This window comes from Cuculus canorus, chromosome 24 (genome assembly GCF_017976375.1).
Source record: "Cuculus canorus isolate bCucCan1 chromosome 24, bCucCan1.pri, whole genome shotgun sequence".
NCBI classification, from domain to species: Eukaryota; Metazoa; Chordata; class Aves; order Cuculiformes; family Cuculidae; genus Cuculus; species Cuculus canorus.
The window spans coordinates 3301127-3328097 of record NC_071424.1 but is presented as its reverse complement, the minus strand read 5'-3'; the positions used below and the strand labels follow the sequence as shown (position 1 = coordinate 3328097).

The 26971-nt window shown below is 46.0% G+C and overlaps 2 protein-coding genes across 3 annotated transcripts; both read left to right on the top strand.

Annotated features, from left to right (window-relative positions):
- The first annotated feature begins 2871 nt into the window (after positions 1-2871).
- SIKE1 (suppressor of IKBKE 1) lies at positions 2872-7242 on the top strand. The gene is made up of 5 exons (XM_054087859.1): positions 2872-3080; positions 3152-3239; positions 4123-4265; positions 5652-5765; positions 6137-7242. Exons 1-5 carry the CDS (start codon positions 2922-2924, stop codon positions 6224-6226), a joined length of 594 nt encoding a protein of 197 aa, XP_053943834.1. The 5' UTR covers positions 2872-2921; the 3' UTR covers positions 6227-7242.
- A 736-nt stretch (positions 7243-7978) lies between these two features.
- On the top strand, positions 7979-26423 carry CSDE1 (cold shock domain containing E1). 2 transcript variants are annotated; one of them, XM_054087365.1, is made up of 20 exons: positions 7979-8119; positions 11037-11456; positions 13788-13986; positions 14638-14747; positions 15090-15182; positions 15721-15818; positions 15988-16069; positions 16435-16563; positions 16734-16859; positions 17716-17928; positions 19650-19790; positions 19880-20038; positions 20658-20765; positions 21603-21778; positions 22163-22275; positions 22911-23030; positions 23259-23437; positions 24399-24562; positions 25512-25644; positions 26212-26423. In XM_054087365.1, the coding sequence occupies exons 3-20, from the start codon at positions 13788-13790 to the stop codon at positions 26257-26259; spliced, it is 2391 nt and encodes a 796-aa protein (XP_053943340.1). In that variant the 5' UTR covers positions 7979-8119; positions 11037-11456; the 3' UTR covers positions 26260-26423. The 2 variants fall into 2 exon arrangements, with proteins under 2 accessions (XP_053943340.1, XP_053943341.1); XM_054087366.1 differs by lacking the exons at positions 7979-8119; positions 15090-15182.
- The last annotated feature ends 548 nt before the right edge of the window (positions 26424-26971 follow it).

Sequence of the window (26971 nt, the reverse complement as noted above, 5' to 3'; positions counted from 1 at the left end):
GAGGGCTGCAAAGAACAGAAGAGCCACTTTATAGAAGAGCATTTTTATATATAGGATTTTATATATATAAGATTTTATATATATATGAGCATCTATATATACATATAATATATACATAAAAGAGCATTTATATAGTGTGCAAATAAGAAGTTATTCAGCTCTTTGCCCCACAAGGGCTGATGGGACCTATGCAGTGAGCAGCTCCCATTTAGCAAAAATCTTAATGACCCAAACATTTGATATATGTTGAATTTTAACAAAAGAGCCAAACTACTTTAAGCTTTCCTGAAGATCTCAAGCTGGCCCAGAGAGTGCTGCTGTTCCTGCTGTGTGTTCTCTTATGCTTGGTGTGCAGGGCAGCCCCAGGAGGGATTTGTAGTGGTTATGAGAGATGCAACGTGCAGCTTTTGAAGAGTGCATGTCCGCTGCATTGTTGTGCGAGACCTGTGCTTCAGAGACTCAGACAGCACTTTTCACACTGTGCTGATCACACTCACAATTAAGATGATGTTACCAGAAAACCAAGAATTATCCTAGAAATTTGCCCTTTATTCTTTTATCTACTTATAGCATTTGGGTGTAATGCAGTCCTTCACCAGTCAGTTCCTCTGTGTGTTACCCATTGGGTACTCCACTGCTGGCTTCTGGTCGAGTTACGGGCATTGCCTGGTGCACATGGTTTTAACACCCTTGGTGCTGATGCCAGAGCTCCTCCCAGCTTCACAGATTCCGTGTCATGCTCAAGATTCTCTGCTGTGTGTTATTACCAAACTCTATTCAATTACTTTTTTTTTACAATTTGCTTTTAATCTGTTCGGTTTTCGTTCCATTTTGATGTTCCTCCTGTGTGTAAGCACCTCCTCTGCTGTGTATTTTTCCCATCACAGAAATACTGGCTGTGGCCTAGGAACAGGTTTGGCTCTGTAGCAGCTTCGCTGTGCTGGAGAGCCTGAGTGCTTACAGCGAGCGTGTGCTTCTCCTGCTAGAACAAACCCATGTTCTGTTTGACAAAATACAGCCATGTGGTTAAGAGTTATTAAAAGCATTAAAGCATTAACCTCTCATAACCTCATTTTTCACTTTGTACACATACATAAGTGTTTAATTGAAACGAAGTTAAACACTAAAAGTTTGAGAGGCCAAATTTATACATTCTCTTCAGTTTATGTAGGATTGATGTGATAAAGCCAAGGGAATTATAAGGCACCACCAGTCAGAAAATGCTCGTCCGTTCATTTGTTTAAGCACTGTTGCTACATACTAGAAGTCTTGGTGACAAGCATTCCCAGCATTTAAATCGAGGAGCTTTGTCCTACTGGGATCCGATCTCCATCCTGGCGCCACTCTAGCTCATTCTGCTGCCCCTGGAAGTGAAACAAATGATTTTGTGTCAAAAGATCTGCTGGAGAAGGGGTGAGCAGCATCCTCAAGTGAGAACACGGGACCATGCTGTGTGGCGGTTGTGTCTTAGACTCCCACCTTCTTCTCAAGCTGGAGTTTTATTTCCAGCAGCCAGAATCCCACAGAGGGACCACATGGATCACAAAAGGGAAGTCTGGTACAGCAGTGCTGGCACTCCTCTGCCCTGCTTGTCTCTACTTGGCGTGGAAGGCCAGGCTGTCATTTCTGATGCCAGAGGAAGTATTGCATCCCAAGTGTAAAGGCAAGGAACAGAACCAGCCAGCGATCCAGATGCATGGTCCCAGTGCAGGTGTAATGGTCCTGCACGCAGCACAAACAGGGTGTTCCTTTAGCTGACTTCCTGGCAGAAGTGAGTTGGAATTTCCAGTGCTGCCTTCCCAAACAGCTCCTTGAGCGCCTCCCTGCTGTAAGGCTGAATCAAGTGGGATAGTAGTGATCCCATCTGTGATTTCCCACAACTTTGTTGTGTTGAAGAAGGTGAAAATCAAGAAGATGGTGAACCAGAGCACACATTATTGGGCCTTCTCCTGTGGGGCTGCTCAGAGGCTCTGCAGAATGGATGTACAGGCAGAGGCCGGAGAGGCAGCCACGGAGCCGGGAGAGAGCAGGAGAGCGAAGCATCGGCAGGTGCTGAGGGTGCAGAGGTGGGGACAGAGAGGAGCAGTGGCCACAGCATGGGGACCTCACGTCTGTAGGCATGGCACTCGCATCCTAGGACAGGGCAGGCTTCGGCCAGCTCGTTCCATAACCAGAGTGGGAAGCACAATAATATTTGCCAGTTTTCCAAATGTTCTTGAATCACTCATGATGAAAAAGGAATTACGATAACAAGCTGTCTTAACTTTTTAGTACTCTCTAGCAAGAAAAATAAGGACAGACCAGAAGGTACTACAAGGCGTGGGTGAGGTCTTTCATTCCACTCAATCGTCTATAAAGCAGCGTGACATTCCCCAAATTTGCAAAATACATCTCCTACTTTACTAATTAATCTGAGTCTGATGAAAATACACCAAAGGCAGCTGCTTGCTTTGCTCTGTACCGGGATGTGCGGATCCCGGTACAGAAGTACTGCTCAGGTAGAATAATGAATAAGGTAATAGTGAATAAGGTAATACTGAATAAGGTAATACTGAATAAGGTAAGAATGGATAAGGTGAGAATGAATAAGGTAATACTGAATAAGGTAAGAATGATTAAGGTAAGAATGAATAAGATGAGAATGAATAAGGTAAGAATGGATAAGGTAAGGATGAATAAGGTAATACTGAATAAGATGAGAATGAATAAGGTAAGAATGGATAAGGAAAGGATGAATAAGGTAAGAATGGATAAGGTAAGGATGAATAAGGTGAGAATGAATAAGGTAAGGATGAATAAGGGGGGTCGGGGGGGGCGGGGCGTGCCGGGGGGCGGTGCCGGCGGGGTGGGAGGGGAGGGAGGAGTGCCCGGGGCCGGTGTCGCCCCCTGGCGGCTCCGTCTCCCCTCCGGCGGGCCCCGCCATGTCCTGCACGATCGAGAAGGTGCTGACGGACGCGCGGACACTGCTGGAGCGGCTGAAGGAGCACGACACCGCGGCCGAGTCGCTCATCGACCAGTCGGCGCTGCTGCACCGCCGCGTGGCCGCCATGCGCGAGGCGGGAGCTCCGCGCGCGGAGAAGGTGCGGGCTGGGGGGGGCGCCGGGGCCGGGGGGAACAACCGCCGCACCGACCGCCGGCCGTGTGTCCGCAGGGCCCCGCCGAGCGCCACGAGCCGCGCCCGCCCGTGCTCCTGACCCAGGAGAACACGCAGATCCGCGACCTGCGCCGCGAGAACCGCGGTGAGCGGCGGCGCTGCGGCCGTGGGGGGAGTGCGGGGGTGCTGGGAGGGGTGCGGGGACGGATGCGGAGATGCTGGGAGGGGTGCGGAGATGCTGGGACCAGTGCGGGGATGCTGGGACGAGTGCGGGGATGCTGGGAGGGGTGCGGGGACGGATGCGGAGATGCTGGGAGGGGTGTGAGGATGCTGGGACCAGTGCGGAGTGGAGTGCGGGGATGCTGGGACGAGTGCGGGGACGGATGCGGGGATGCTGGATGAGTGCAGGGATGCTGGGAGGGGTGTGAGGGTGCTGGAACGAATGCGGAGTGGGGTGCGGGGATGGATGTGAGGACGCTGGATGAGTGCGGGGATGCTGAGCGGGGTGTGAGGGTGCTGGGACCAGTGCGGGGACGGATGCGGGGATGCCGGGAGGGGTCTGAGGGTGCTGGGATGGGTGCGGGGTGCAGAGGTGCTGGCAGCGGTGTGAGGGTGCTTGTATGAGTGTGGGGTGTAGAAGTGCTGGCAGGGGTGCAGAGCGGGGTGCGGAGATGCAGGTACGGGTGCGGGAAGGGATGCGGGGATGTTGGATGAGTGCAGGGTGTGGGGGTGCTGGGGGGGACATGAGGGTGCTGGGATGGGTGTGGAGTGGGGTGCAGGGATGCTGGCACGGGTGCGAAGAGGGATGTGGGGATGCTGGATGAGTGCAGGGGTGCCGAGAGGGGTGTGGGGGTGCTGGGATGGGAGCGGTGATGGTGCGGGGCGCCGCGGGTTCGCCTCTGTTGCCTCCCTGGGTGCCCCGGTGTGGTGGTGGCTGCGGGAAGCGGGCGAGCAGCCAGTACGGAGCCCGACGGGGGTCCCACCCCGAGGTCACTGTAACTGGTGCGAGGGCCGTGCTGTGTTGGCAGAGCTGTGGGTCTCACTGGAGGAGCACCAGGATGCGCTGGAGCTCATCATGAGCAAATACAGAAAGCAAATGCTGCAGCTTCTGCAGGGGAGAAAAGGTGAAGACGCAGAACCAGTCCTGCGAGTGCATCAGGCAAATTCCTTGGTAAGGTGGGATAGGGACGAAGAGGACTCTGTGACTCTGCTCCCTGCCTCCTGTCGCTCTCAAGACACCTTTGTTTCCATTCGTGGAAAGTCTGTGCCCCAGAAACTCTCGTATTTCCCTGCTGGTGCTTTTTCTGTTCCTTTCACAGCAGGCAGGCCGCAGCAGTTACCAGGATGCTGGAAAGCATCACCCACTCCTAGCCCAAGGCGGCTGGTTTGTCCTGCACTGGGTGGTGTTTTGGGGGGTCAGGCTTAGTGTGGGGTTCTCAGGCTTACATCAAAGACATCAGAGCCATTATTGTTCCTGTTCAGTAATTGCAACAAAGGGAGAAGAACCTCCTAAATGTCTGAGCTGCGGGATAGTCAGCTCTTAAGAAATCTGTTACCCCAAAATGTTTTCCAATCTGGATACTCTGTGTGGTGGCCTAAAACTGTCCCTTCATTCATGCTGGATGCAGTGCGTTCCAAACTAAGCAGTTGCTACTGATACTAATAGTGGTGTAATAACATTAATTCTCTATTTAAGGTTTCTGAGTGAAGTTAGGCATTTGTTAAAATGCATTTTTATGTGACTAGAGAACAGCAGGCTGGTTCAGCATAGTGACATCTCCCATCTTGTGGGTTTTTAATTGGAACTGGAGGCAGCCTAACCTTTTGTGCTGATACATGGCAACTCATTAGTTCTCTGTTTTGTGTGGCTTGGCTCAAGTTCAGTACTGCCGCAATGCCTTGCTTTCAGTGCGTGCTCAGGTGCAGGAATTGTTCTGTTTATCAAGACGTAACAGTTGAACCAAACTTCTGACATCACTCCCTGGCCCTGCTTTTGCTCAGTTTTAACAGCACTGAAATGTGAAGCTGAAAAGGCTCCGCAGAAGCCTTTGCTGGGATGTCTCTCGGTGATCGCAGTATCTGGGCAAAATCTGCTGTACTTCAGATTAGATCCATGAGTTTTTCCACACCCACCACCTGGAGAACAGTTACAGCCTTTTAATATCTCTTAAAGAGCTATATTCTTATTATAACCATCTTTATGTTTATTAAAAAAACATCATTCTTTCTTCCCAGATTAACTTATCTAAGTCTTTCTCGTTCCTCCAGCTCCCTTCTAGATGCTGTGAGTTGTTTACATATTTTCCGAATAATGGAATTCAGAACTCAACCCTCTGCCCTGGTGACACATTTATCTTTCAGAAGAAGTGGAAAAACAACTGACACTTAGGGAAGCGCCGCCCTATAACATTATTTTATGCTTCCCAAAGTGCTTTGTGATAACCTTACATTTTTATGTTATGCTAAAATGCTTCAAAAGCTCTTTTTGGGGAAAAAAAAAAAAAAAAAAGCTGCTTTTGCATGAACATATCGAATATATTACTTTTATGTCTTTCAGGAAATTGAAGGTCAAATAGACAGAGTATGTGAGATGGGAGAGGTGATGCGAAAAGCTGTTCAAGTCGATGATGATCAGTTCTTCAAAGTTCAGGAGAAACTAGCTCAGTTGGAGGTAAGAACAGATGCAGTTGCTGGGGATAGATAAAGCTTTGTGAGTCTCTAGGCTTACTCTGGACTTCATGTTTATCAAGGATTTATAACTATCAAAAATTTGGGGTTAGGGTCAGGAAATGCAGAACACAATCTGTTTACTTTCAAGTTCTTGATGTTTGTAGTGTGTGTGTAAGCAAAAAATAAGCTTTAAAATACATGGTTCCCCTCTTACTGTATCAATGGTTATAGCATAAAATGAGTGTTTTACTTAGCTGAGTGGGGCTACTTAAAAGATTCTTGTCTTTTAATTGTGAATTAACTCATTTCTATGATTATCCTTTAATTGTGAATTAGCTCATTTCTATTTCAGCACAAATATTGATTTTGCAGCTTGAAAACAAAGAGCTGCGTCAACTATTGTCCATCAGCAAAGAATCTTTTGATGTTGGAAGAGAAGATCTGCCTGACTGTGAAGCCTAAGTCACAGAATAACCTTATCTCCAGATCTTGACTTCAGAGACTGTTATGGAACTACCCTGCAAGGATGGATATTGGTTTGTTCTTTCAGGTGTTTCCCTGTATGTTTGCCTTTCAAAATGTGTGGGCTCCTTTCTCTGCATTTTTCTGAAATTACATACTGTTTGGTGAAGGCCAAGACTTGCACTGCTGCTCCGTCTCAGTAATTGCAGTGTACAGATGCTTAACCATCAAGTATTTGATGCGTACTCCCTTGTGATAGTTTATTTCCTTCCCTGTTTGTTATATGAGTGTTAGTTATTAATTCCAGCTGTACAGATGGCACTGAAGTCCACCTAGTCAGTAACTAGAGAAGGTAATGCAGGTTGTGATTAAGGGAGATGATTAAAAAAACGCACTGTAAGTGGCAGGTACACATTTTGCTCTGCCTTCACAAAGCAGGCACGCAGAGCTCTTGTTTTGCTTTGGCAAGCTAATAGTGTTCGGCTGGGTTAATGTTATTGGGGCAGCTGCTTAGAAGGAGGCGAGGACAGCAGAAGCTGGCAGAGCCCTGCATGCAGTGACTTGCATTAAGGAGTCTGTGTTACCTTGATGTAGGGTGAAAACGAGAGTAGACAACCCTTTCAGATGCCTGTGCAATGGGAAGGACGTTGTGTATCTGAGTAGTTTTCTTTTTATTGGTAGACCTGTGTGGGTTTGCTTGTGCTCCAAGGTGTGGGTACTGGCTTGCTCTGGTTTGAAGGCGCTGCCCTCGGACCCTGCACAAACACAGCACTCCAGGGCTAAGCTCCTTGGTTTCCCAACACCTGGGACCTCAGGAGGGAGCCGAGGTCTGCCTCAAAACTGAAGCAGAACCTGCCACGTAGACAGCTTTTTTTGTGTTACATCACAGGTAAGCCCAGTGACAGATCCGATGTAGTTGTACTGAGGGAAACCAGCTGCAGCGTCGTAGGGATTTACCAATACTATGGTATTTTTAATGGGATTTTTATATAAAGATTTCTCTTTCTTACCTGTGATCAAAGAACAATCCTCCAGCAACAGCGAACATCTCTCCAACACTGGTTTACATTTTCCCAAGCGAGGACTTTGACGGTTGCAGATGACATTCACGTTCCTGTGGTTTTGAAGAGACATTTTCTTGCAGCCATTCAGGACACCCAGAGGGACAAGGGACATGAGGGATTTCTGTGTGCACATTTTTTCTATCAGAAACTGTTTAAAAGGGAATAAAGACGCCAGAGGGCCGCGTTCTCTCTCATGTGTGTGGTGTAGCTCCTAGGGCGGATCACCTCGGGCCTGCGGGCGTCGCCGCAGCGACCAAACCTGCGGCGCTTTACCCTGTGTGACAGCGGCCGGCCTGACACACCTATCGGTAGCAGCCGGGCCGCGGGCGCTAGGCCCGTCCTTGTAAATGAGCGGGGCCCACATTAGCGGGGCCCTCATAAACGCGGCCCTCATGTGGTACGGGTGCCCGCGGCGCATGCGTAAATAGTGGGGCGCGCGCGGGCGCTTGCCGGGGGCGCATGCGCAGCGCGCAGGGACGGCGCTGCGAGGCGTGGCCTCGGCGCGGGCGCGACGCATGCGCATCACGCGGGGCACGGGCTCCGGGGGGGGGGGGCTGTGGGTGACCTCGGCGCACGCGCAGACTGCGGGGCGCCGGGCAGGCTCCCGGAGGGGGTGAAGGTGGGTGCCTTCGGCGCATGCGCAGACAGCTGGGCGCTGGGCGGGGGAAGTCTTGCCGGGAGGGCGCATGCGCTGAGCGCGGCGCGCCCCCCCTTCCTGGTACGCAGGCGCGGCCCCGCCCCCGCGGTGCTCTCGCGAGGCCGGGCGGTTCCTGCGTGCCGTGCGGTGCTGCTCATGGCGGCGCTGGAGCGGGGGCGCTGAGCTGTTGGGGTGAGTACGGCCCCGCCACCGCCCTGCGGCCCCGCCTGCGCCCCTCGCCGCCAGAGGAAGGCGCCCGGACGCCCCCCACGGCCCGGCCGTGTGAGGAGAGCCGTCCCGCGGCGGGGAGCGGGGAGTGAGGCCCGCGGGCGGGCGCGGGGCCGCGGGGGCGGGGCGGGTGGCGAGGCGGGGAGGGGGAGAGGCGCGGAGGGGGGATCCCGGCGCGCGCGGCTCCCGGCGCGCCCCGCCCGGCCGCGGGCCTCGGCCCTTTGTGTGCGGGAGCGGCCGCCATCGGGCGCTTTGTGCGCGGGGCGGGCGCGGGGCGGCCCCTCCCGCCGGGCCCGCCCCCCCGGGCCCCCGCCCGGCCCCTGCCCGCGCTGCGCCGCCCGGCCCGCCACCATTTTGCAGCAGCGCGGCCGCCTCGGGGCCCGTTGGCCGCGCACAGCCCCGCAGGCGCCCCCGCCGCCTCTTTTTTCTCCTCCGTAGACGTGGGGTTCTTGGCGTTACGGTGACTCGGTCGCCGCTGCGGCCGCGCGGATCGCGGGGCGCAGCCGGCTTTGGCCCCCCCCACCCCCCGTCCCTCTCCTCCTGCATCCGCCGCGACGACGCACGGTTCGGTCTGATTAAACTCGGCTCTCGGTCGTGTGGGAAGTAGCCATTTCCAGAAGCACGTGTTCTCGCCCGGTAGAACACGGGCACCTTTCTTTGCGAAGAAAACTGGACACGGAGTGGTGTTTGTAATCCATCCGGCTGCGAACAGCTTTGCGAGACTGAGCCGTGTACCAAAACCCGCTCCTGGAAGACTCCAAGAACACGGCTCCTCCAGCTCTTCCCTGTCCTTGCGTTAATCCTGTCAGCTGTAAATGTGTAAACGCAGAACGCGGGGTGACTCGGGGCTGGGCAGCTGCTCAGGGCCTTCGCCATTTGGAGGAGTATTTATAGAGCTGAATTAAAAAGTCAAGACTTCGAGGCAGACACACAACTGTGAGATTATTTTTTTTTTTGTTCACCTGACTTACGATTTTTGATAACGCCATTTTTTATCCCATAATTTAAGCATAGTAAACCAATCTTGTTATCAAGTGGAAATGGCTTTTAAGGGAGGGGCTTATGCCTTACTCCATTACCTGATAAAATTAGCTGTGGTCATCTTTGTGCTGAATAGCTATTTTGATTATTCTGTGAAAATGTAATGTATTCTATGCCCAGGAAAAAAAGGAAAATGTGGTTCGGTGATGGTGACAGTTCTAGTAGAGCTCTAATAGCGTTAGTCTGACTAGATGAGAGAGAAGTTCATGAATGAGAAGACTCCCAAGTATCTCTGCGTGGTTCATGTGGTGCCGTGCATGCCTCCTTCATCCCTCCTGAAGCTGCTTGGGAGATGCTCTTTTGAGATCTGAAATATTGTCCAAACCCAGCATCGCCTCAAAAGAGATCATGGTAACAGCTGCCTGTGTCTGAGCAGTTTAGGGATCCTGTTAGTTTTGCGATAGCTTTGTCTCTTCACATTTGTGTTTTTCTATGATTGAATCTTTGAGTGCAAACCTTTTGTACTAGGGACTGGTTTGTGCTGCCCTCATCCACTTTCTTACCTTGTCTCATTCCTGTATGTGTACTGGCCTGACAGGAGAACTCACTTCAGCTGAAAGCTTTTCAGAAGTGCAGTGCCCAAAGGAAGATTCTTCGTCACTGGAGTGCAGACTAGGGTAAAAGCTGGGTGCTTGGCTTGCACCCACCGCTATGTGCTTTGGGGTCTGGAATTCTTACTTGTGATCCTGACTGCAGAGAGTGCTTCCGCTGCCATGGGAGCTCAGTGTCATCACCGTCAAGTTTCAGTCACTTGGGTTCACTCAGGTTCACCAAAGGAGAGCCAAAGCTAAGTGTAAATGGTGCCATGCACTCTCCCTCTACAGTGGAGCAGTGGGCTTTGTTCTTGTTTCTTTAGTGAGAGCCTTGCGGAACGTCTTGGGTGGCGTTGAGCTCTGAAGTTGTGTTCAGTAATCTTTAGATTGCTACATGCATGCTGGTTTATCCACAGACTCATAGCTGGATTGCTGCTTAGCAGTTTTAGTCCACAAAAATCTCCTCCGTTCTTTTTTTATAGTTACCGAGTAAGCAAACAAGCTCAACTGAAAACTCGATTTCTTTTCAGAAAAAGCTTTTATTTCTGCGAGGTTTCAGCTTTCAGCTGTTTGGCTGTACCGCTTTCTCACAAAGTGGTACTGGAAGACTTTCAGGGAATTATTATCAAGTTACTGTTGCAGAGAGGCTGCTCCTCTGTGTTATGTACACAGAAGTTATCTACATGTAATCAACTTTGCACACAGTTTGTGGAGGTCCAGAGGATGACTCTGCAGTCATTTTACACATTGTGCCCAGGCGCGTGTGCTCCGTGCAGGACAGGCACACAACACCTGTACCTGTCATCGAGCAGTTTGTTTTCATGCAACGCTAAAGGGGACTTAGGTATTGCCAGTACCTTGGCTTGCCTTTTGGAACAAAAATTATCAGGGAATTCTAATTTTTCCACATGCATATACACCCTATTGCTACTCCAAATGTCTGTGCGAGCATTAATTACATTATGAGGCAGCACCCATGTAAAGTTATCAGTAGGAGGATGAACACTGTTCATCAAAACGGAGTTGCGCTTTTAATTATGCAAACTGGGACCATTCCTGAAATGCCTAATTGCACCTGGAGGGTTTCAAATTGGAAATACCATGTCACTGGCTTGGAGGTAGAGTTCCTTGGGAAACAAAACTGAAAACGGGAATGCCAAGTGTACCTGTGAAATGGTCTTTCTTAGCACAGATCAAACCTTGCCGTATCCAGGTAGAGGATGTGCACCCATGTGTAGGACATCTGGGGCTGATGTGCTGTCTCTTTGCAAGCAATACTTAAGTTTGTGTACTCTTTTCTTTTCCAGTATGAAGTGGAACAGAACAGAATTTACCACCTGAAACTGCTGCTTCAAGTTCAGATCAGGAAAAGAATATACCACATCGTAACAACAACTCAAGACCAAAGAAGAGGAAACATACACTGAAGATACAAGGCTTGATCTGAAACAAGAAGTTTGTGCCTACTCAACAGCTTCAAAAGAGCACGTCCCGACGCTGCTAATAGTCTTTGTTTTCTCCAGTGCTGTATTGCAACTGCCCAGGGCAGCAGCGCTTGTGTTCTCTATTAGCTTGATAGATCACGTTCTCTTGCTATCTTTTTTCTTCCTCTCTTCTTTCTCTCCTTTTTTTTTTAATAATAGCAGTCTTCATCCTTAGAAACTTGTACTGAAACAGAAGAATCGGCGAATACTACTGAAAGTGCAATATTTGAATATCACTGCGAGGTTGGTCCACATGTTATATAAAGATTTCTTTATATTTCTAGAATTGATGGGAAGCAGGTTGTGAACAGAAGGGTGTGGGTTTCGTTAGTGGGTTTTAGGCAATTCTTTGCTGTTAGGTTGGTTTAGTAGTAGTGCGATGTTAATACCTGCAATATGGTTCTGTTTAACAGTACTTACAGCCCTGGGGAGCTGGGTGTTAGTGTTTATATCTTCTCTTATAGTAATGGCAGTGTTGTGATTCCAGTCCCCTTTTTTTTCCTATCATTCCTGTTTATTCTTATTTAAATCTTGCTGCACAGGTTTTTTTTCTTCCTTTGAGTGCTCATACTAGTGGGGTTTGTAGTTCTTACTCTGGTAAGCTGGTGGATCAGTTGTATTACACGCCAGCTGTTGTCAGTGGACAGCACAGTTTGGTTGTCGGTGCTGTTCAGTGTAGAGCTGTTATATATTGTAGGTCCAAGAAGGTCCTGGAAAGTTTTACGATGAATCGTGGCGATAGGTGTACACGGAGATGGGTTTTGACTGTTGTTATGCTCTGACATTGTGTTTGAAGAGGTCTAGGAATAGGCAAGCATCTGGAAATGCTGCTGATGTGAGTATGTATCTCGCTGCAGCTCGGAGGAGCGTATCCTTATTGGAGCTTCAGCGATAGGTGACCACCGGTGAGTTCTGTGCTATACTGCCAGTACTCCTTCAGACTCAAACCATTCACAGGGTGTTAGTTTTTAGCAAGTATCATGGCAGTGGAGTTTTCTAATGCTCAGATAGATTCTGAACTTGTTCTTATGGTAGATTTTTGTAGTTTTCTGTGTCTGATGAGCCTTCAGCAGAGGTCTGGTCCATGAGGCCCGTGGCAGGGGTGTGTTTGTGTACTTGTCTTCTGTCAGGGATGTGAAGTGGCCATTTTGTACATGACTCAAAATGAGCATTTGTTGCACTGATTTGTGCTTTCAGAGCGGGTTAATGGTCTTGCCTGTTACTCTCCTGGGAAAGGGTATAATAATGCATCATTTTCCCTTCCCCCAGCCTCCCTGCTTGCAGGACCAATTTATTTTTGAAAGGTGTTTCAAGCTCTGTAGTGGCTGAAAATCAAAGGCTTCAGCTGTTGCCTCCCCGAGGGCATCCAGGGTGTGGGATGCCCTAGGGTTGCCTGCCTCAAAAGGTGAGGGGCTGTATGTTAGAGGGGTGCTCTTCAGTCTCTTTTAAACTGATTTCCAAACAGCACAGTAAGATGTGCTGTAACCTTTTAATGCGTCGAGTAACTGAGTGTCTGTATTAGAGTGAGAAGCGTGACCGCTTTACAACTTCCTCAGACATCTCTTATCTCCACGAAGCACATTACTGACTAACTTTGAATCTCTTCTGCTTGATGCAGCAAGAAAGCCAAGAACAAATACAGCCTCACTCTGCTTCCAAAATAGATATTCTGTGTACTGCAACACATAAATCCCTCCAGTACTGGATTCTAAGTTGCATATTGACTGTCTGGGGAGGCGGGAGGGTTGCTTTAGTTGCCTTTTTGGAATTAAAGTGTTTGAGGTTTAATTTAATTGTTAGCCTGGAAATGGAAGTGGCTTTGCTTTAAAAATGAGTTGCACATCCAAAAGCCAGTGGGTTGGTAAAGGAACTCATCAGGATTTCAAGATTGAGCCTCTGCCTTTAAAAGAAAAGACACCTTCACCCCTGAAAAAAAAATTTCGTGGATAGAAGTTAATTTAGCATTTCATTAGAGCTTTATTTTTTTTTAGTTGAGTGCTGTGTTCAAGGTTTCTCAGTCTCTGTAGCGCTTGAGCTCCTACGCCAGAGAAATGTTAGTGTAATTCTGGGTGCTAATTCCATACCTGTGCAAAAATACTTAAACCCATTTTATCAGAATGAGAGACTGAACAGACAGACTAGGGACAAGCTTTGCAGGGCTGTGAACTAATTCTGTTGGTTCATAAATGTAGCATTTTCCTAATGACCTGTTTAATTTGGAAGAGCAGGTGCTTCAGATATGTCAGGCTCTGGTGTGAAATGCTGAATGTGGGAGTATGTTGAGCTGTAATACTTAGAGCTAAGTCAGAGGTTTGTTTTGGTCTATGTAGGCTTTATTTTGTTGTTGCATTTCTGGCCTATTTTATAAATATGTTGCCTGTCTAAATCTTGAAGATTATTGTTTTGCAAAAGCATGACTATGTTGCTGTTCTTACTCTCTTTTAAGAACAGTTAGGATCTGCTTGTTACAGTAACTTCCAAAAGCTCTGTTCTGTTGTTTGAGCATGGAGAAAGGAAGCAGATTTTAAGTAGAGTGGTTTTTGTGCTTTTTCCCCTACACTTTCTTTTAAACAGATGAGCTTTGATCCAAACCTGCTCCACAACAATGGACACAACGGGTACCCCAATGGTACTTCGGCAGCGCTGCGTGAGACTGGGGTTATAGAAAAACTGCTGACCTCCTATGGATTCATTCAGTGTTCGGAACGGCAAGCTAGACTGTTCTTCCACTGTTCACAGTACAATGGCAACCTACAGGAGCTCAAAGTAGGAGGTAATCGTGTGACTTGCAGAGCTCTTGACCAGACACAGACCAGTCCCCTTTCCTTTCAATAGAAATTCCTGTTATCATGTGATGTGAACAGACGTGTGTTGTTGCGTCTGATGCGCTAAAGAGACAGCTGAGTTAATGATCTACCCCACCCAATCAGAGACCTTATGCTTTGTGCCCTGTATCCATACAGTTGTGGCCCTTCTGGAGAAGGCGCGGTGGGAGGTCAGACCGGTAGAACTGGGCAGGAAGCAAAGGCTTAGGCTGTGGGAGAGCTCACCTTACGTACTCGGTGTTTCTTTTCTTAAAAGTTATTTGAAGGTGACCGATTGTCAGAGTGAGGAAGCTGCTACTTCATGGTGCTAATTAATGTGGCAGTGATGTTTCTGAACTGTTTAATGGTGCACAGTGAGTGTGGTGGGGGGATAGTTACTGAGAGGCAAGCCGTTACAATAGGACAGTTTGCTAGCAACGGGGCTGGGGGAGGAAGAAGCAGAAGAACCAGAGAGATACTTGCACATAGAGCACCCTTCCTTGGTAACAAGAGCACCTGAGCTTTACTTTGTTGTGTTTGACTAGAAGCAGTCAATTGTCAAATGTAATGAACGCCAGTAGAACCCTGTGATGCCATTCTCATGTTTGATTGTCTTGTAGACGATGTTGAGTTTGAAGTATCTTCTGATCGCCGAACTGGAAAACCCATTGCTATTAAATTGGTGAAGATAAAACCAGAAATATTACCTGAAGAACGAATAAATGGACAAGTTAGTGCCCGTTTTCGTTACATGTGTAATTTCTGTCCCTCACTCCATTACAGAGGGGTAGCTGCATTTAGCATGCTTATTAACTGCATTCAGTTACACTGAGATGTATCTTTGTTGTTCTGATGGAAATTCAGAGGTTCAGTTTGGGCTCTTGTTTAGCTCCAAATGGTTCTTAGAGTCAGCAGATGTCCTGTAAGGTTGAAACTTGGCAGCATGGCATTCCCTGTCGAGTTACACAAGGGGTGCATTCCTGCCTGTGTAGTAGAGGATACTGAGATTCATTTTGTATTCAACAATGCTGCTCCTGAAATGACTAGCAATGGATTTTTTTTTGACTGGTAGGTTGTGTGCGCTGTTCCTCACAATTTAGAGAGTAAATCTCCAGCTGCCCCGGGTCAGAGTCCAACAGGGAGTGTATGCTACGAACGTAATGGGGTAAAGCTTACATATTTTACTTGCACTCTTCACTGATCCATCGCTGTGGTCTATGAGCAAAAGAACTGACAATTGAATGTAGACAATTGACGCTGCTAAGAACTGTAGTTCTTGGCCAAAAAAAAAAAGCATGCTTTGGTAATTACTACAAACAGAAATGTTAATTTGACAGCTTGCTTGCTTGTGTCTGTGGAGAACTTTACACAGAGCCAAATGGTTATTTTTCTCTTCTAAAACTTAATGAAGCTGGGTTAAGTAATGTTCACATATCCTTATCTTGAACTCTTTAAGAGTTTGGGAATGGACATTTAAAGATGGCCACAAACAAACCTTTCAACTCAAGCTGCTTGTTGCAGACTCATCAAAACAGCACGATGGGAAAAAGAGTATTTTTGCATGCCGTCTTTGACCCATTTTCGATATTCTCGCTAAATTAATCTCTTGAGTAGCAGATATTGTTATTAAACAAAGCTGTGTTAATCTTTCTTTGGAGCAACGATCTGCAAGTAGACTGATGTTAGTCCATATTAATTTACAGGAAGTATTTTACCTGACTTACACCCCGGAGGATGTTGAAGGAAATGTACAGCTGGAAACAGGAGATAAAATAAACTTTGTAATTGATACAAATAAACAGTAAGTTGGTGCTGTTTTTCTGACTTCCCACTATTTTAGTAGTCAGGCAGAAATTCATGCTCTTCCAAGAACTGAAATAACATTATGAAATAGAATCTTAACTTTTGCTCCATTTTCCTCAGTTCTGAGATGTTTCAGGTTTGCTCTGTTTACTTTTTTTCTCCTCTAGTACTGGTGCTGTAAGTGCTCGTAACATTATGCTATTAAAAAAGAAACAAGCCCGCTGTCAAGGAGTTGTCTGTGCCATGAAAGTAAGTGATGCTTTAGCTTTATTTACAGTTTCATTTGAAAATGAATTGCTATTCTGAAAAGTGGTGTTAAAAGTAATGCATTTAGGGCATGAAGAGCTGTCAACAGTTTGGAGCTGCGAGTATAAATTGGGTGAACCGGTTTAAAGAGCTAATCTTTGATACTAATACTCTTCTTAACAAAGGAAGTGCTGTTTGTTTCTGTTGGTGTATTTCTTGTTGTAGTGTGTTAGCTCCGTGAAGCCCTAAGCGTTCTGTGCTGAAGACATAGTCTTTTCTTATGTTTGATAGAACCTATGAAGTTTTGTATTGCTATATGTTGAGTGAATAGGCAATTTATTTATTAAAACACTTTGTTCTGTTCTCAGGAAGCCTTCGGATTTATTGAAAGAGGTGATGTCGTGAAGGAGATATTCTTTCACTATAGTGAATTTAAAGGTGACCTAGAAGCCTTACAGCCTGGTGATGATGTGGAGTTTACAATCAAAGACAGAAACGTAAGACGAAATCCAATAAAATCTGAAGACAAGATCCTAGGGCATAAGACTGGAGAGCTGTCTGTTTTCTCAAATTCACTTGTGAAAAAGAAGGGGGGAGGAGGTTCCTTGGAAAATGTCTGCTTCCTTACCTCTTCTCTGTGGGTATTTGACTGATTTTGTGCTTTTAGGGTAAAGAAGTTGCGACAGACGTTAGACTGCTGCCTCAAGGAACTGTCATTTTTGAAGATATCAGCATTGAACATTTTGAAGGAACTGTAACCAAAGTAATTCCAAAAGTACCCAGCAAAAACCAGGTGCGTTTCAGTATTTCCGGAAGTTTGTGAAATATTATATTGATTTTATTCCAGTCAAGCAGGAAAAGCATTCCCCTTTCCCTGAAACAGGGCTGCGTAATTAACAAGCATCGTAATTAATAAGCATCATGTCAGAGCGAGGGAGTAAGCTTGTACTTAACCTGTAACAGCCACTGATAGCAGGCACCGCATGCAATATTTCTACAAGTTATAAAGACCAAGAATTGGGGTGTTACGTTGAGGAGTGTGTCTTTAATGTTTCAAAAACTTTGCATTGAATTTTGCAGGTTTAGGATGCATCTTTTAAGCAAAAGCATAGGGAGAAGAGGAGAAAATATTTGAGGGAATAAGCCTGATCTGTGAATTCTGTGAGCATTAACAGTTAATGAGGTTTTTAACAGAGAGCTAACTTGACCTCTAATGTTTGGCTTTGAGGGAAGTGTACATGAAGCACCCCTTCAGGTTTTGGGCGAGTCTGCATTGCTGTTTTGGGAAGATCGGGTGGGGTTTTTAAGTGTTTTGAACACTTAATGAGAAAGATACTTAGAAGTGTTCTAAGTATTGTTGTAAATTTAATTCCTGAAATAGAGTCTTAATTTCTTTGGCAATGCATGCTTGGTGCTTAAAAAAACCACCCAAAACACCACCTCCACCACTGAAAATTAACTTGTATTTAGCTGTGGGCGGTAAAGTGTAACTTAGAGTGGTAGAAACGAAGCATAGTTGTGTGATGCCAGCAGGTGTTTGGTGTCATCCCTGCTTCTGTTGGCATTAGCATTTTTGCCCACCATTCTGTCTGCAGTAGTGCCAAGTCTGGCGGGTGAACTGACTTTCTGTTGGATTTCCTGTCTGCTAGAGTGACCCATTACCTGGCCGCGTCAAAGTTGACTTTGTGATTCCTAAAGAACTTCCATTTGGAGACAAAGATACAAAATCCAAGGTGACGTTGCTGGAAAGCGACCACGTTCGATTCAATATTTCGACAGACAGGCGTGACAAACTGGAACGAGCCACCAATATTGAGGTTCTCCCCAATACCTTCCAGTTTACTAATGAAACTAGGGAAATGGCAAGTATCTGTCTTTAAAAGTTTTAATTCTTGGCGGGGAAATGGAAGTAAAACTAGGTGGGCTGTCTTGAGCAATAACTTAATGTAAGAATCACTCCTGTCTTCCATTGCCTTTTCTGAAATCCAGTCCTTGGGTGTTTGCTTCAAATGAAATGCTTAAACGGTATAAAATTCAGAATTAATGCTGTGCATTTTTCCTCTAAAAAGTTTACTGCTGAGTAAATGAAATCGTATTGGAAAATTAGACCTTAATTGGCCCTCCTGGATTGGATTGCTAGCTGGCTATAACAGGCTGAGAAATTATGCAGTCTTGAACTGTTAGTATAAAAAACTGAAATGCTTGAGTCTAAATAAGTAACTACTCGCATTCCTTAGGAAAAGTGGAAGAACCTGGGCGTGCTCTGGTTCAGGTAGTAGAAAATCTTAAGGTTTAAAGGAGGTACTTTGTGCAGGGCTTGGATTTCATGGGTTTTAGCCAGTCTCTCTCTGTTTGAGGGTCCAGCAGGAGGGTAGGAAAGAGCTGTGTTCTATCACATACAAAAAACTCTTTGTGGATTACAGGGGCAAAGACGGACGTGCTGATCAGTATTAAAGAATATCTTTCATTCCTGTAATTGGAAGTGTTGCTTCTGTTCCAACTGGACTGTAAACTGGCCTTCTTTGTCAGCTGGAGTCCAGTTACAGTGCTGTCACATCAGTGAATTAGGGACCCTGTGCTGTGAGAAAACCGCTGAACTTTGACTTCAGCCCTCATTTTTTGGCATTCTGTCCTGTATATTTCTTAGATTTCTACTCTGGCAAGGTGGATTTGCCTGCCTGGATTAAGCTGTCATTGAAGTGATAAGTATTGGCTGTTAGCAGATTTTCCTGAGCTTATAGAAGCTGTATAAGAGGACAGTACTCCTAAGGGTGGAAAGCATCTTCGCGTTGTCTTTCAGACCCTGTAAGCCTTCCCGAGACCTCCTGAGGGCTCTGTAGTAGCTGGGCTGAACTGGCTATGTTCATGAGTTCTTTCTTGCTCAGTATCTCTGCTGTGACTTGGCACTGGTTATTCCTAACCTTGAGCAACTTTGTGGAGGTTTTTTGGTTTTTTTTTAACAGAGGTCAGGGTTAGGAATGGATTTTTTTTGATTTTTTTTTTTTTTTAGGGTTGGCAAGGGTACAGTGTATTCTGTTTATTGTTCAGCATTCCATTTCTAGTGGTTACCTGGAAGGCCATGAGGATATTACCTAACATGCTTGCTGCAACTTATATCCATGGATATGACAGTCCTAACAAACTTTGTTGGGAGAAAGCTCTTTAATATCTTCATTTATGTCTCGAAATCTGATGGATTTGCTCTTAAACCTCTCTCTGACCGTTGGTTTTATTTCTTGCTTATCCAGGTTCATATGTTTCCTTTATGTGTGTGTGGTGAATGCAGAGGTACCCCTTTGAAGACTATTCTCTGTGTAGCAGTAACATCAGGTTCTTTAACTTCAGGCCTTCTTGTTTGAGGCTTAAATAAGGAATAAAGTTGGCAAACTAGGGAAGTATGCTGTGCATTTCAGGTTGACCATAGCTGTTAGTGCTACAGTTTGCAAGGAAGCCAGTTGCACAAACCACGAAGTGTGTTTTTGGGATTCGGGCCTTGTTTGCTCCATGGATGGATGTGGAGTGTCTGCAGACAGATGTCACATACCTGCCGTAACACCATTGTTCTCCCTTTGACTGTTCCCAGGGTGTGATTGCAGCGATGAGAGATGGCTTTGGCTTCATTAAATGTGTGGACCGGGATGCTCGCATGTTCTTTCACTTCAGTGAAATTATGGATGGAAATCAACTCCACATTTCTGACGAAGTAGAGTTTACTGTCGTTCCTGTAAGTGAGATTAATACTTTTATGAAATCTTGTTTTTTAAAGCAGTTACTTGCAGTCTGTCTAAAATCTGATGTGATCTTGTTTTCCAGGATATGTTGTCTGCCCAAAGAAATCATGCTATAAGGATTAAAAAGCTTCCAAAGGGCACGGTTTCTTTCCACACCCAATCGGATCACCGCTTTGTGGGCACTATAGACAAAGAAGCCACTCCAGCCAAGGCCACTAGCCCAAATAAAGGCAAAGAGAAGGTAAGGCTGTTCTTCTGTTCCTGAAGTACCTGTCTTTGTTGCTGGCTTTGGAGACTGAGGCCACTTCCTTAAAATCTGTAATGAACTTCTTGAAGCACTATTTGTCGTGTATAAATGCGAGCTACGCTGAATAGCTAATGATAGCAGTCAGTGAAAACTAACTCATGTAAAACAAGGTAATTAAAGCATTGTTAATGATTGTGTTGTTGAGGATAGTTTCCAAGAACTGGATGGTTTCCAAGAACTGGATAGTTTCCAAGTTTGTTTCTGCCTCCTGCTACATAAGATGCTGGATAGAATTGGTTAAAACTCAGTTTCCGGGGCTGGAGGAGAGCTGCTTTGTGGGGTTGTGCTGTTTTAAACAGTGTCAGAATAATTAAATTTCCAATAAATACTTTATTGGAAATGTTGGTAGTGCTTTCCTTCCTTTAAAATCACTGTTTGATGTCATTTTAAATGACTTCGTACTCAGAGTCGATTGCTCTGTGTTTTTCACCAGCTACTGAGCAGTTGCTGTAAAAACACTGTGACTCTGATGAGCAGTGCGTGAATCGAGTGCCATAAACTTCTTTGGGTACGAATAAGACACTGATTGTTGATTTCTCTTGTCTTTCTTTAGGAAGCTGAGGATGGAATAATTGTTTATGATGACTGTGGAGTAAAACTGACCATTCCTTACCAGGCCAAGGATGTGGAAGGATCGACTAATCCCCAGATAGGAGATAAGGCAAGACAACTTAGTGTACTCTTGGAAAGTGTTTTGCTGTCTGTTGTGAGATGTGAGCTTCCCTTTGCCTTGTTACTGGATTTGTTCTCCCTCTCAGAACAAATGAAGGACAGGGCATCTGTGTGATGTCCTCAAGTTCTTCTGTTCCAGGTTTGAGTGGCTTAATCTACCATATAACTAAGAAAAATATCCTAAAAACTGGTGATACATACATGGAAAAAGTATGTTAGTATGTAAATGATGCTTTTTAAACAAGAGATTCTTGCTGTTAAGACGGGACTGTGCTTATTCAATAATCGAGAGGAAATTAGCATAAAGATTTTGAGATGAATGTCAAAGAGGAACAACACACCCTTACAAGCAGATTAGCCTGAGAGGCAGTGGAAGGGGAGAAGTTGCTCTGAGATCTGGAAGAGCAGCCTAAAAACTGTCGGTGTTCAGGAGCCACGACCGGAAGACACTGATTACTGTTTAAAACCTGAAACAAGTGAGTGGAGCTAGATAAGCGCTCACTGCAGGCACTAGTGTTGAGTGCAGGAAAGGCAGGCAAATCACATCATCAGAAAGGATCTCGTCTTGCATGGGTAAAAGAAGCTAGGTGATAGAGGCTGGTGTGTCTTGAAGGTGTCACTGCGGCTCTTCGGAATGCTGTACATGTCCATAGCTGACAGATGTTTCTGGGGGAGTAGTGGCTAGAAAATTACTTTCCTGGAGAGCCTAGATATTGATTAGAGCTATGCAGCTTTGAAATGAATTGTTTCAGGTGGGTTTTTTTGGTGGTGGTTGTGGTTGGTTTGGATTTTTTCTATCTAGTATGGATACGCTCCTCTTCAACAGGTTGAGTTCAGTGTGTGTGAAGTGAAGAGAACTGGTCTGCAAACAGCTGTTTCCGTCAGGATGCTCGGACGCAATTACAGCTCTAAGAGGCTTTTGGGATATGTGGCAGCCCTGAAAGATAACTTTGGATTTATTGAAACAGCCAATCATGATAAAGAGATCTTTTTCCACTACAGGTGAGTGGTGATTTTATTATCATTATTTACTTATTGTCAGGAGGTGTTCATTTGGGGGAGAGGAGTTTGTTTGGTAGGGTTGGCTGTTAAACCTGTTTGGACTTCACACGCACATCTATATGCTCAAGTTCTCTTTATTATCTCTCCTGGACTGGTTCAAGCTTTTCCCTCAGTCAGCAATATTGGACTTCTGTTCTTCTGAATCCCATGCCAAGAAATACACTCGTACTGAATATTTGAAATGCTTCACTTTCTTGAATGAGGTTGTTTTGAAAATGTGAGGTGAAAAACTATTAAATGTTTCTGGTCACCTTCTGTAAATGTTGGGTGAGCGTCACTGTTGTTATGTAACTGAAGGAAAACTTGTTAATTCTGTTTCTGTAGTGAATACTGTGGTGATATTGATAGCCTGGAACTTGGAGACACTGTTGAGTACAGCTTGTCAAAAGGCAAAGGAAACAAAGTTAGTGCAGAAAAGGTGAACAAAACACATGCAGGTAAGGCTGTATCTGGTACTTTCTGCTCACAAGGCTCTTGGTGGGTGCTGATGGATAAAGTTTGTTAATCTGTTATCAGTTGGTGCTCAAACCCAGAGGATGATGCTTTATGTGGTGGTCACTGGTTTCCTGAAAGCTGTTCCCAGAGAACAGACCTGGGCTCTCCTTAGATGGGTGGCTGTAAGAGTGGCGGAGTTCACCAGAGGTGGACCTGCACTGCCTGTGCTGTTCCTCACTGAAGGAAGATTGCAGGAGACAGGCAGATGGGGGTAGTAAGGACTTGGGGGCAAAACCCACATGCTTTTGAAGGTGATTGAAATGAGCAGAGAGTGGGAATGCAGTGGAAGAGAAGTAAAATACTTCCATTTGCTTTTCAAGTTCCATGGCCTCTAGTTCCATGAGAAACATATTTTTCTGCTTCTATGTTTGAACTATCAGTGTGGTCTTGATTAGAAAAGCTGTCATCAGCTATTGCTATGTTGAAACTGTTCCAGTGTTACTCGGTGAGAGGACACTGCCTTTGTGTCTTGTGGGGCAAACTCTTGGCTCTGGGTCAGTCTGAATCGCTTACTAATTCATTTTAAACTGAAGTATGACTCAAACATCCTGTTCTTGTCCTGTCCGTTTCTTTTCAGTGAATGGTATCACCGAAGAAGCTGATCCAACTGTTTACTCTGGTAAAGTAATTCGTCCTTTGAGAAGTGTAGATCCCACACAAACTGAATACCAGGGCATGATTGAAGTCATGGAGGATGGTGAGTTCTCTTGGTTTAAAATCGTGTTCCTTTTACAAACACACAAGTGGTCTTGATGTTTAAGAAACTGAAAACAGAGGCATCGAGGGTTAGAGTCACAATACAGAATACACTCATCTACTAAACTGACAGTAAAAGTATAATTTCTAATATTGGAAATTAATCCTAAATGCCATCAGGTAGAAAAGGATGCCTCTGAATTCAATCTTTTACTTCTTCCTCCTCTAGGTGAGATGAAAGGAGAGGTCTATCCGTTTGGAATTGTTGGAATGGCAAACAAAGGTGACTGTCTGCAAAAGGGAGAGACGGTGAAGTTTCAGCTCTGTGTTCTTGGTCAGAATGGGCAGACAATGGCTGTTAACATCACACCGTTCCGCAGAGCCACAGTGGAGTGCGTGAAAGATCAGGTGCGTGACCGCTGCTGTGAAGACAAGGTGCATGGTAGTAGGAAATAGGTGCTCATGTTGGCTTAGGGCAGGTGAGAACGCACTTCAGCACTTGGATCAAGGAAGCTTGTGCCCAAACGGAATGCGTTGTGCTCTTGATTCTTGGGAAGCAGATCCGTGTGACCCAAGGACTGGCTTATGCAAGTGTGCATAATGGTGAGCTTGAAACCAACACATCAGCACTCCTGGGCAGTAGTTCCTGCTGTGGCTGAGTCTGAAGACCTGGTTTTTAGATGTCCTACAAATGGATCTTAACTAATTTCTGCCCAGCAGGGCATTGGAAAAGTGCATTAAAAAAAAGAAACAAAACCGTGCATATTTTGCTTCTAGAGGAAGCTTCTTCATAGCATGATGCAGGCAGTGATCACAGACCACCTGAAATACAACAATTCCCCTGGGTGTCTGCATCTCAGAATGGTTGGTGCTGTGTTAGTTAAAAATAACTATTTTTATAGTTATTCTGTAGCACCGAGCTGTGGTTGTTGATTTTTGGAGAGGCTGGATGAGTTTTGCTGCTTTTAAAGTGGAATAGTAAGTGGAAGTAACTGACTGCTCACGCAAGTGACAGACCTAAACACAGAGTGTTTTCTACTGCATAGTTTTAAAGGTGGGTCTTGGACAGGAACGTGCAGCAGCGCTCTTCTTGGTGTAATACAACTGCCAGGACTGTGGCAGTTTTCAGAACTTCACTTCTACAGACTTTGGGATGTAAATGGGACTTTACAAACCCAAGAAGAGTGCTTAGGCTTCTGCAAGTGTTGGTTCCAGGAACAGTGTTTTGCTCCATAGAAATAGCATTTCTGCTCGCAGTGGGCACTTCAGAGGGTTTTTCCTAGAAGTAGTTTTTAAACGGCAACAATGAGTCATTGCATCAGTTTGGAACAAGAGGAAAGAAATAACGTTGTGGTGTCTTGGTTTTCAGTTTGGTTTCATTAACTACGAAGTGGGTGACAGCAAAAAGCTCTTCTTCCACGTCAAAGAAGTTCAGGATGGTGTGGAGCTGCAGGCTGGGGATGAAGTGGAGTTTTCGGTAATCCTGAACCAGCGCACAGGAAAATGCAGTGCCTGTAACGTGTGGCGTGTCTGGTAAGGACTGGGAATTGAAGTGATTTGTTCTGACACACTGTCTGTCTCGCAGTTGTGGAGTGCACGCTGCTCCCGAACTGAGCTGGCTGTTGCTAGAGTGGGAGCTGTAGGTTTCAGCCGGCTTCACGAGAGCCTCTCTCCTGAAAACTGCCAGCGCTTGTGGGTGTCCAGCAGATGAGCAGGACTCTCAGCTCTCCTTAATTACAGATAGCTGGTTCTTTTTTAATCTGTTCTTAAGTTGCCCCCTTAGCAGGAATCTGGATACAGCTTTCTCAGAGGGCGTTAATGAACTGTGAGAAAATTAACTGTATTCTTCTGTAGTTGCTGGCCTTTCTGGCCGGTGCAGTGCATAGAACTTTTGCCTGTTTCTTGAAGAGCAAGTTTCATTTTTAAATAGAAAACCAAGGTCGTTTGGCACTCTTTCCTTTTTGACATGTCATTCCTTAAGGGTGATAGGTACTTTTTCTTTTGAACCGCTTCCGTGTTTGGAAGAAAACTGCACAATTTGGGTTTTGCTTAAGCTTGAGATGGTTTCCCATTGCTGTAGAAGTGCTAGCATTGCATTTTTTTCACTCAAAACTCTGTGCTCGTCATCTTCAGAGATGTTAATGCCATGCCATTACGTAGTGACCTCTTGTAAGCCTCCTGCTGTTCCAGTTAAAGGGAACAGAATGGTAGGAAGTACTGCTCAGGCATCCATGGGAGTAAACGCAGCGCCTCCACTCACTCAAAAATACCCTCTTGAGAATCCTCTTTGGAGCTATTGTTGCTTCGGAGTCCTGTGCTGACAGTCGTGGTTTTGAGGCAGACATATGTAGTGTCAGCTGGAAAATCCGCTTTCCCGTGAGACACTTGATGCTGTTGGCTTGTGGGGTGGAAGGCTGTAAATGCAGGAGCTTGAACCATCTCAGGGAGTCATCGGCGCTCTGTATGTTTGGCTCTGTTACAGTGAAGGCGCTAAAGCTGTTGCTGCTCCGCGTCCTGATAGACTTGTTAATCGTTTAAAGAGCATTAATCTGGACGATGCCAACGCTCCTCGTCTAACAGTTCTTCGTCAGCCTCGGGGACCGGATAACTCCAAGGTACGTAAAAGAAAAGGACCGGCTAACTCCAAGGTATGTAAGAGAAAAGGCTGCCTTGTGGGATAGCTGCAGCCTGTGATTTAACATGGGTAACAGCTTCCCCTGCTGGAAGCCTGCACGGATTGGCAGGCAGTGACCGAGTCACCTGCTGCGTGAGGTGGGGTGGCTTCTGTGCCATCAGGGCGCTGGATCTTGTGTTGCTGTCTGTGCTGTGGTCTCAGAGGGGCAAACAGTATGGAACCAACCAACGCTTCTTGCGTTCTAGCCCATAATGGCTCTTTTGGTTCGTTTTTCCTTTCATGAACCTCCTGCTCCCTTTTCAGAGACAGTAAGTGAAACCCTTTACCTAAACTTAGCTTTCAAATGAGGTTCTGCCACCACTTAATAAGCAGGAACAAAGCGTCTGGAGTGCTGAGACGTATCTGGGACTGCAGAGAGCAACATGCAGAACCTGCTTCGTTGCCGTCTCTCAAGTGTGGCTGACTAGAAACGCACTAACGATGTATTTAGCACACAACAGGTTTGCTTTAGAGCTGGAGCTCAGAGTCTGCTTTGTTTGCTTTGCAGGGGTTTGGTGCGGAGAGGAAGATCCGTCAAGCTGGTGTTATAGACTGACCCAGAGAACCATGCCTGGTGTACGACTGTGTGGCGGGCTGGTGAAGGGTACTGAATATCTCCCTGTTCATCCCTTCCTCCAAATTCTCAGAAGCTATTACACCGGTTTTAACACCTTCTCATGTTATGTTTAAAATAAATTTATGAAACCATTTTAAAAATTATGCACAGTTGCATTCTGGAGAACTTAAAAGGTGGCGCCTTATAGTATCACATTTTAGAAGCTTGTTTTGAATGGTGCATTTAACGCAACTGGTAACTGCAACTCTACATTGCCTATGTGAGTGACCATTATAGACAGCTCTCCTCCGGCAAACCTTACGGAATTCTGCACTACAGTCACCTATGCTTTATCTTTGTTGGTTTGGCCGAGGCATTAACTATGCCTTCGCACTCGTTGCGTTTTTGTCTTTCCTTCCCAGTGGGAGCGGAAGGCTCGGCTCGCTCTGCCCAGACTCCGAGGACCACGCGAGGGTGGGATAAGTTCCGCTTTGGGTAGGAACGTTCAGACGACTTCAGTCGATGGCCAAACGTTAACGATGTTTTCTTATTTTCATTTAACTCGAATCCTTTAGCCGGCGGAGCTGTGGGAGCCCAGCGAAAAGCCTCTTTCTGGGCTTGACTTGTGGTTTTTTTGTAGCGTTCTGGACACGCAGTGCAGAATTTCCTAAGGCCGAGGTGTGCCATCAGTGTGGTAATTTAAACATATTTA